This window comes from Macrobrachium nipponense, chromosome 39 (genome assembly GCF_015104395.2).
Source record: "Macrobrachium nipponense isolate FS-2020 chromosome 39, ASM1510439v2, whole genome shotgun sequence".
NCBI classification, from domain to species: domain Eukaryota; kingdom Metazoa; phylum Arthropoda; class Malacostraca; order Decapoda; family Palaemonidae; genus Macrobrachium; species Macrobrachium nipponense.
Window position 1 is genome coordinate 1,686,442 of NC_061099.1, and position 10,467 is coordinate 1,696,908.

The 10,467-nt window shown below is 33.9% G+C and overlaps 2 protein-coding genes across 2 annotated transcripts in view; one reads left to right on the forward strand and one right to left on the reverse strand.

The window, feature by feature from the left end:
* Positions 1–385: 385 nt before the first annotated feature.
* LOC135210005 (differentially expressed in FDCP 6 homolog) lies at positions 386–6,819 on the forward strand. The gene is made up of 9 exons (XM_064242766.1): positions 386–446; positions 1,220–1,327; positions 1,634–1,761; positions 2,704–2,889; positions 3,203–3,295; positions 4,143–4,283; positions 4,521–4,589; positions 5,489–5,632; positions 5,956–6,819. Exons 2-9 carry the CDS (start codon positions 1,222–1,224, stop codon positions 6,154–6,156), a joined length of 1,068 nt encoding a protein of 355 aa, XP_064098836.1. The 5' UTR covers positions 386–446; positions 1,220–1,221; the 3' UTR covers positions 6,157–6,819.
* Positions 6,820–7,513: 694 nt separating this feature from the next.
* The window catches only part of LOC135210004 (integrator complex subunit 10-like), a 73,487-nt gene continuing 70,533 nt past the window's right edge, over positions 7,514–10,467 (reverse strand). Inside the window, 7 exon segments of the mRNA XM_064242765.1 lie at positions 7,514–7,695; positions 7,884–8,074; positions 8,533–8,781; positions 9,170–9,381; positions 9,527–9,838; positions 10,286–10,315; positions 10,438–10,454. Of these exon segments, the coding sequence (XP_064098835.1) occupies positions 7,533–7,695; positions 7,884–8,074; positions 8,533–8,781; positions 9,170–9,381; positions 9,527–9,838; positions 10,286–10,315; positions 10,438–10,454 (1,174 nt within the window). The 3' untranslated portion in view covers positions 7,514–7,532.

The following is a 10,467-nucleotide window of genomic DNA, read 5'->3' on the forward strand; positions in this document are numbered from 1 at the left end:
GAAATTGGCGCTACTACCGGCGTACTACACCCAAGACCTGCAACACTGCCAGACGTAGGTATGATTAATAAAAGATATAAATCAATTTTAAGAATTACATTTATTATAATATCAAAAGAAAACAATGAACATCAACATCCAGTCCATTCCGAGTGAATTTTTCCAGACTATACTTCATCGAAACAATTATTTATGTAAATGGACGGGAAAAGAGCTACAGAATTTACTACAGGTAAGTCTGTTTGCAAATAACATGATGATCCTAAAAAATTAAATAGTCTTTAGTGATGTAAAATGTTGATAATTGTCTTTCATTTAAAAACGAACGCACTAACTGTCGTCAACTGACAGGCGTTTCCATGGCAACGTTTACACGCACTGTAATGACGTCACCAGGATCTAACCGACACATGTTTCTCCTGCTCGAGCAAGTTGCAACGCGAAAGGTACAGTATTCAAATAATTATTTAACCGCTAAAAGATACACGAGAAATTGATCGTTTTCTCAATGCTCACTGTAAAGTGCACAATTTATTTCGGAGCCGTTTATGGACAAGATTTGAAGTTTTAGGTAATGTTTCCATGAAACTCCTCCCCATAAGTAGGCTGTTTAGATTAAGAGTGACTAACCATATGCTGTATATATATATATATATATATATATATATATATATATATATATATATATATATATATATATATATATGTGTGTGTGTGTGTGGGGGGGGGAGGGGAGATATATGGAAAGAGGTTGATAGCGCAATACCCGTGTTCACTTTGGTAGTTTACATCAGTTATTTAATGCCATGTTTACAATACACTGCTCAAGTCAACATAGGCGTAATGGGTTTTCAACAGTTGGTATATCCGGCCATCCTCGTCTGCACTGAAGCTTGACAACATACCCATTGAAGGCACATCTTAGCTTGACAACCTAATCAACAAAGCCTCTGTTGTAGTCTAGCAACTTACCCAAGAAAATCAATCAGCTCTATAAGAGGAGCTTCATTGTATTATAAAAATGTTATTTCCTTCTTTCAAATCTCAAGTGTTTGAATTTTTGCTAATGATTAATTTTTACCTTGTAAAAATGCAGTCAACATCATAACCCTTACATGACACCTTATATATAATACAATAACCCTTATTCGACTGCTTATATATAAAATAGGTACATGAAAAGTATAAATAATTTTCATCTTTTCTTTACCAAAACTAGCCATGGGGGACTCGCCTTCACCACCAGGACAGTCAAAATATCAATATGATTCTTTTGATTTGGAGCAATCCAGTGTTTCCCCTTCACCAACTCTTACGATACCTCAGGGTAAGAAATAAGTTTAACAAGTAAGTACCCATTTTGAATAAATGTACCGTGTTGAGGGAGAAAATGGTAGTCTGATTAAGCAAAACATACATAGTACTACTGTATAGGTAAAAATTACAAGTTTTGTAATTCATTTGCATAGTTTTCTTTCTATTACAAAATTGTAAGGTAGAGTATGCTACCAATTTACCTGCATTCCTTACTGTGGTTCCATTATTAAAAATTGATGTAAGTAAAGCTAAATATAAAGAATAAAAAGACAAGCTTCTATTTCATCCATATTAATTCTCACAATGCTCTGGACAGGACGCGATGGTGAACGCAGTCTTTTGATGAGTGAGGTCATAAGGCTATACAAGGAAAGGTATCGCCTGGCTCGCATGCACAGGAAAGCAGAACTCCGTGTTGCTGTGAGCCTGAAACGAAGGAGGCAGGTACGTACTGTCCTTTGTTTTAGTGTTGTCTTCTAGGGATTTATTTTTCAAGACAAAAGATGAGATCTGTTACTGCAAGAAACGTTATGGAATGAAAGGAAAAATAAGGTGTAAAAATACTTGTTTCCTAAAATTACAGGAAATATGACAAATTTTAAATCAATTTGTATTTTTTATGGCTAACAAACCTGAGGTCTTAACAATAGGATTATCTTCTTGCACCAGCTGCAAACCAGTTAAAAGCAATCAAAGATTGTAATCCAAGGAATTTGTGGTGTCTGGCATAAAAGATTGTAAGATTCCAGAACTGCAAAAGAAACTAGTTCCATCTTCCCATAATAAAATTTGTGGAGCATGGACACTGGAACATGCTGTATAAAAGTGGTACTGGCAACTAAAAAGTCAGACACCTCTTGAGAAATACCTTTGGTAACATCAATTGAAAGGCAAAGAGGAAGCACCATGCAAGGAAGTTCAAGAGAGTCCAGGGCAAAGTAGAAAAGACCTTTAGTAAGGAGGCAATGTTGGATTTGAGAATTCTTTCATAGTTTTACTGTAAGAAATTGAAGTGAGAAACTACAGGAATACTGATTTTCAAAAGGAAAATTTGAAATGTGGTTATCAGACAAGTGTCCTATGGCAACCTTAAATGGGAAGGAACTCCTTATTTCAGCCTAAAATCTTATGGAAGATAAAGGTATTTATGAGTTAGTATTTCACCTGATGCATGCACATCAAGAAAGAGAGCATAATAATCTGGTTTTATCACTAAAAACCTACTTTTAATTTTAATTTTACCACATTTCAAGGTTGTACCTTTTTTAAGAATCACTTCCCAAATGCTCAGTGAACCCACAATACTTGATAAAGTACATGTCTAGTAGTCTATAAATAACCAGTATGAGCAAAAAGTTCTTTGAAAACCTTTTATTTACACCACAGAGTGAAGATGGTGAAGAAGATGGTGATGATGACGATGATGATGGGGGACACACAGATTGGGCAGCAGAGGCAAACAAAGCCAGGTCTGCTTTACTGGAAGCTGACCAAGCAGCTTCGGCGCAGGAACTCCAATACCGGCTGCTACTGGAAGAATCCAAAGCTAAAGCTGAACAAGGTGCTGCTCAGGTAAAGATAAAATTAGTTTTGACTATATTATAACAAAAATTTTATCATACAAGTGATTTAATCAGACTTTTTTTCTATCAAGGTTTCAAAGTTTTGCACACAGGCAATGTTATTTTTTACTTTTCATTTATCTGATTCCTTTGCTCTCATTAAACTTGGTCAATATTTACATCTGAAATAACTGATCTACCTTATGTAACTGCAAAATGTATTTGACTGTAAAGAAGAAAGGAACAGAAAGCATAAAAATGTGTACTACAATTACATTAGGATGCAAGAGTATTTTTTCTAATGTCACTGTGCTATACTGCAGGCATACCAGGCACTCGACATGCTGATTGAGCAACAAAGAAATCTGGTAAAGAGGAGTTTCTCAGCATTACCTCCAGAGAAGAATCAGAAAGAGGTAGGTATTTATGAAGTGTAACTTTCAAATGATTGCCATACAAAGGAATAGTCTAGTAATATTAAGTACTATATTAAACAACTCAGCAATAAAATATGAAACAAAAAATACAAAATGGATATCTCAGTTGAAATTCATTTAAAGACTATTTGTTTCATATACTAATAAAGTTATGGTACTTCCTCCTGAAAACTAAACCATTCTTTAAAATATGTAAAGGCATTTGGTTAATTCTTCAGAGTATGTACAAGGTTTCCTATACACTCATTAAATAAACACGCTGCCATCAAGATGTTCTTAGGATAACATTACTTATATGTCTGAATTGTTACTTAAGGGGAGACACCTGTCTGAGTGTTTTAAAGTGTTTGCATGTTTTTAATGGTCCAGTAGAGTACTTGGGGATTGTAAGAATTAGAAGACAAGTCTACTAGCCTATGGAATGTGAGGTATAGCGCTCTTATTCAGCAATAGGCCCTCAGAGATGGAAAATAACTTTAACTTTCAACATGAGATATAATAATCAAGAGAAACTGGTGAAGACTCATAAGTTTTACTCGTCAGGTAAAAATGCATTAACTGAAGAAGAAGAAAAAGTCATGATATGCAAAATGTCACAGTTCCAGGAAAAACTGGTGATCCTGGAAGCATTGTGACAATAACATTAATTAGATACAGCATACCATTAACGGCACTGTGATAAAAAAAAATGCAACATAACTTTAAATATGTCTTTGTCACAAAAATCTGTATGAAATCTATTTTTAAATAATTCAATCTCTGTGATTACCACTGAAATAACTGACAACTGTACTTTTATTTCTGAAATACTGCAATGTTGTTGCAGATCGTTGAAAACCTGTTACAGAAGCAGCTTCAAGTACAAGAACAGTTGCAACAAGCAAGGGCAGCATACTTCAGCTTAGCCATAAAAAAGCAACAGCTAGAGGAAGATCTACAAAGAAAGCAAGATGCCATTGATGACCAGGTATGATATATAAATTTAACTCTCCTATATAACTGTATTTTATCCTCATACACATCTTTGGTACTATGAAAAATCACTTACAAGTTATTTATCAAGGCAAAGTGATTAGAAATTGAAATGTACTCCACCAAAATGCTGCTACTCTATTTTCAACTGTATCTTTTCCTAATTTTACAGTAACAGTTCTACTGAAAAAAATCAAAGCAGACAATTTTGTACACAATTTTGTTTTACCAGGTTAGCATTGCAGAAATGCTGCGACTAGTGGTGGAAACTGAATCCTTCACTGAGGAAACAGGAGTTCAGGTAAGTTTAAAATATTATTGTGCAGCACTATACTACAGCAATTCTAACTTACTCAAGTAAGTTTGTAGTTGGTAATTTTATATTGCTACAGTTCAGCACAATAACTGCAATTCTAACTTATTCAGGTAAGTTACTGTCCTGCAATTCTAACCTAAAGTTCCTGAAACTGCACATGCCAGAAAGTAGCCTAACTTAGAGCATGACTGATATAACTTTGTGCACAAAACTTCTACTTAGACCAGTACAATCTTTTTAGAGTTCACTACAGACATGATGACAGCCAAGCTGCCAGTCCTGATATGTAGAGCAAAGTGAAAAAGCTGTACATCTAACTGAACATTACTTTTCCTTTTCTGTGCTCTATCTGCAAGCAAACACAGTTTAATACAAAAAACAAATAAAAAAGTACCAATATCAAATCAATAACAAAAATGTAGTATGTCAAAATATAAACATAAAGAAAGGAAACCAATTATTTATCTGCCTGTGGAAGCACAAAGCTGTAACTGAGTGCCATTTCCCTCTCTTATTTTATCATAGACTAGAACTTCCAGGTCTCCTCTTTAACAAATGAGGCAATGAAAATTAATGGGTTATAAAGAACAAACAAATTCACTTAAACCATAAACTTAATAAGATTCTGTTTTGTTTACAAAAAGCGTCTATGGAAGACATAACGTAATCTCAAGCTTAAGAGAGCCTTTGAAACATTTTAAGAAGTCTTATATTTTCCTTATAATATTTGGGAAACGGTTACCCTCCTACAAGACTTTTCCGTCACAAAACCTATACAGTATTACTTTGTTTGCAGACTAATAGTAGAAAAACAATGATATATCCATTCATCCTACAACCAATTTCAATCATTATGGTATTATACACAACATTTGTATTTTCAGGAAAGTTCTATACTAGCACACAGAGCAGCCTTGAAGAAAACTGAAGCACTGATAGTTAGACACCAGCAACAACAACAAGAGTTATCAAGTCAGGTCAAGGAAGCTGAGGAAATTGTTTCTCAGTTTCAACAGCAGTTACAGCAGGTAAGCTGAAAAAATCCTATTTTTGGAAAAGCAAGTTTAAAACCAATGCAGAATATAGATTTAGAAACAAAGCACACATTTTAATGCAAAATACAGCATACAGTAAAGGAATGAAAAACGAGAAAAATATCGGGAAAAAAAATACAGTATCTCATTCAATGTTTACAGCAATTACACTCTAAGAAAGGCTGCTGATATGGTAATTTCTGCATAAAAACCAAACACTGCACTCCTTTACTATCTAATTATCCTCACCCTAACAATAATTATCAAATGCGTAAAGTAGCTTACACATACATAATTTCTCCTTTCAAAAATAACAGAAAAAGGAAGAGCGAAAGGCACTATCAGAAAAGCAAGCAGCATCGCAGCGAAAGAAGTCCGTGAACCTTAAGCCTGCAACTCGTCTCATCCTGGAACCTATCTTGGCAAGAGACCTTCAAACAAAGTTGTCCTTGAAAGTAACTCTGGAAGATGAACTGCAGCGTCTAAAAACATCATGCAGTAGAAACAAGAAACACTGAAGGGTTGGTATTTTCTTATGCAGTTTTGCCACCATTTACATTTAAGTTTTTCAAAAATGGTCAGTAAAAGTGCTACATAAATTTCAGAATAAAAGAAAGTTCTTGAAATATATCATATAAATGAATCAAGACCATAACTAAATTCTGCTTGAAAATAGTTTCTGTTTACATAAATATTTGAAAAAATGTCTGTGGACTGAGAGACTAATGCAAAATGGCTCATTATTTTTCCAGACATTGTTCAAGTATTTCTATAACAGCAACTACTTTCAGACAGAATTTATTCAAAACCTAACCTACTAAAGTAACAAAAGTAAAGTCAGTTTATAACTTAAAACATATTATACTGAACTGACAAGATTTCACAAAAGCATTACAGGTGATTTTTGCTATACAATAGGGATAGGTTTTTGAGTAATATTATTATGCAATCAATCACATAACAAACATATAAAATGGTTTAGTGGAGATACGTTCCTAACCACTCAAAGATAACATTAGCAAAAGCAAACATGACTTCCATAACAAATGCAAAATATTTAAATATAAATTACATAAAAAGACAAGAGCAATGCATGGCATAATTCGATTGATAACATTTAAGAACTGGAGCAGTAAAATTTGAGATAAAATATTTATTATAAGATTGCTTGGTAAAGACATTAATCAAGAGATCTACGTAAGTTTCTACAAAGTAAATTATTGAATATCATGGGCATGGCCACTGGGTTATGGAAGATCTGTGATGTGATACTACAATTAAATGAACATGATTGCTTGTATAGTTTAATATTTTTATTATAAAAAGATAGTTCATGAACCCCTCAGTTTTGTGGTTTATTATCAAACAGAATCACTTAAGAAAATAGAAGACATCTTTGGCTATAAATGAGAAGGTTAATAATAACTGAATGGGGTACTGTGGATGTTATCATCACTGGAAGTAATAATTTGTACTGTCATCACAACTTTAACAATATAAATTTCTTCTTTGAATGGATCACATTAATGGTATTATGCCATCTCAGCATAATCCTATATTCCGAAAGCTTGACGAATAAAGTTAATGTTATATTTGTTTTCCAAATATAACATTAATCTTCATGTTAAAATTATCTGCGACAAAAATACCAATATAAAAGTGATTGGTATATGCCACTGGCAAATCAAATAATGGATGATTAGAATCAACCCTCACAAAAGGTAAAGGTACTATAAACATTAAACTGATCTCAGAAATACTTGAATATTTCCATCACAAGGTGGAATGAAACAAACTAAAAGTTTCATTTTTACCAATGGACAACCAACCTTCATACACACCTGAACCTCATAGGAAACATCAAACAAATTCAGATTAGATTAAAAACTTTACTTCACATGAGATTTTGATGAATTAAGGACCCCTCCCGTATCAAGAACGTGATAATATTAGTCTCTACTGACTCCGAACTGCGCAGCATGAGTTTCTTCATTCCCATTTTAAAGTCATGCTTCAGGTCCCTGTCAACTCCTCGGGTTGATATTGTGCGCTGTTGCCTGAAAGTTCATCAGTTTTTAATTTTAATAAATCCACCTTTAAAATTAATAAACTTCTTTCTAAACACTTAAGAAAAAACAATTCATTAAAAAAATGAAATATATCAGTAACTGATCATAAACCTTTGTACATCAACAGTACGTATTATAATTGAAAGTTTAGATCACCAAAGCATCTTGTTACATACTTATTGGAATGATTAATAGGTATGATATCCAACTGTAGACTTCCACCATCCTTGATGGCTAAGTACATGAATTCTTCCAAGATATCAGGCGTAGTAACATAACTGTAGAACAGCGGATAAGAGAAACCTCCAAGCTTTCTAATTATAATCAAGATTTCTTCAAATATATTGATGTATTTCGGCCATTCATACTAGGGGATAAAAGAAATTGTAAAAGATTATTAGACTAAAATAACCATCAGTATCACACTTCCCATGGTAGTATAGAATCTGAACTAAAATTTTTAATTAACATAACTTAGTATTTCTATAAGCTAAACCATCTTAATCAATATGCTTCTTCATGGTCATCAGTATACAGAACTTGATTACCATTCAGAACTTGATTACCATTCGGTTATTGTGACAATAGCTTTTGGCAATTATATCTATCAATAGCCCTAAAGTCATATGTTGGAACTAAAGAAGATTCATTAAACTAGTACTTGGATCTAAATCTTGCCTTACCATCTCACCTTACATACATTCCTAAATAACAAGTCTCTTTATATTTTCAATATCAGCAGTTTATCAAAGAATCTTCTTGATTCATCATATACATGAAGGGCAAAATAACTGAAAATAGCAACTACATATTAGTGGATCTCACCTGAAGGAGGGTTATTAGATAACCCATGCAGAGATCATCCGAGTGCTTGTCGACAAATATTCTTTGACGGAGAGAGTGAATAAGAAGAGTGGTGGCAAACTGAAGACACTGTGGTCGAGTAAGCGCCAGTACATGCAAATGACGCCTGGCAGGTAATGCTGAAACACACAGATCTGTGGCTAGTCCACCAACGCCAGGCACCCACCCCGGTAGTTGATTCACCACTTCTAATACTGCCTCAGCCGCACTCTTGTCACAAAAAATAGTTTTACATTAACATGACACCCAATCCTAATTACTATCAAGTGTTGTAGAGGAGTCCCAGTAGAAAAAAGTACTATTTATTAATGATTACGCCATGATGCTTTGTGATGTGAGTTAAGAAGTGTTCAACTGTGTTAAAAATTCAACTTTCGTGTTAAAAAAATTCCATGAAAATTAACAGCTGTAATTTACAGAATAGTACAAGTACTGTATATTAGGTAACAATTACTGTACTGGCAGCAAGGAGACGTAATGCACTAGCAAAAATCTTAAAATACTAGACAAGAAAATAACTTTTGTCATAATGAAACTTTTTATTTCTAACCAAAATCACCAATGAAGCCAAATGTAAAATACATTTTGTAGTACTTACAGAGAGGCTATTAAGAGCATACAACACTGATGCAAGTTTCAGATTTGTGCTGATGAAAGTAGTAGGCATCTGTGGACCTCGGTGAGTTAGTGTATGACGAAGTTCTCTTGCAGCCTCCGCTAATCTGCCCTGGTATATCAGGACATCTGTTCTGAATACCCGTAACCACCACCAACGGTCTGTACCCAGGCTATCCAGTAAACGGACAAATTCTGAAATGTTGACAATAACCAATAATCAACTTCTAGCAGTAGTGTATCATTGTACAACCATTTAACACAACTAAATAAAAAACACATAAAACACAGTGTTTCACCAGCAATTTTTCAGACCTAAGAAATGTTATGTATTTCTTACCTGCCCTAAGTTGTTCATAAGAATTAAGGAGATCCCAACACTTGATAGCAGTAGTAAGAGCTTGCGACAATCCACCAGCTGCAATTCCTGCTGGTGCATTGACAGCCAACCCCACCATTGAACCAGTGTTTGGCTGTCCACCTGGTGCACTTGAAGTGGGACGACTCACTGTGATAATTGGAATGGTGGGATCCTCATCTAAAGATGGCCTGGATCTTTTAGGAGGCACAATAACTGAATCTTCTCTGTCAACTTCAGGAGACACAAATGCCTCAACTAGTGTCATAGGAGGATTCGATGAGAGACTACCCTCTGAAAAAACAGGTAAATACAGGTAGGTGTAAATTACTAGATCTCTAAAATCAAACCGATAAATATATCTACATACCAAGAGCATGATTTTATTTTCTGATATTAGAAGGGAAGTGAATGGAAAATTTCAAATCTTATAAAAATGAAAATATATATCCAGTATATAATAAGAGAAAAATATATATGCAGTATATAAATATAAAAATATGGTATATGTCACTTGACATCTGCCTTCTTACCGTTCAATTGTACATAAGTCTAGTACCATCAAGTTAATGAAGACTTAAAAACATAATTTGCAAGAGCAAATTATTCACTTGAAATTACTTGGTTGTAAACCAATATTTCAATTATAAATGTTAGCCTAATATTCCAGACATGAAGTGATGGATACCTATATATTTTCATATCTAAAAATACTACTGCAAATCAGCTGCCACACAGTACCTTGATATCCTTCCCACTCACTAACAGGATCTGTAAAACAAAACTTCTGAGTTGTGTAACTTTGAATAAAATAGTAATTTACTTAAAATCAAAAGTAATTGACTTAAAAACAAATAAATACAGGATGCAATTTCAGTCTCACTTCTTTGTACCTTCGTTAAAGTCTGGATATAGTCGTTTGG

What these genes read in the sequence shown, in the direction of transcription:
- LOC135210005 (XM_064242766.1), top strand. Translation starts at nt 1,222, where the DNA reads ATGGGGGACTCGCCTTCACCACCAGGACAGTCAAAATATCAATATGAT. An exon ending in CTGAACAAGGTGCTGCTCAG is followed by an intron (nt 2,890 to 3,202) that starts GTAAAGATAAAA and finishes GCTATACTGCAG; the next exon opens with GCATACCAGGCACTCGACAT. An exon ending in CTGAGGAAACAGGAGTTCAG is followed by an intron (nt 4,590 to 5,488) that starts GTAAGTTTAAAA and finishes TTGTATTTTCAG; the next exon opens with GAAAGTTCTATACTAGCACA.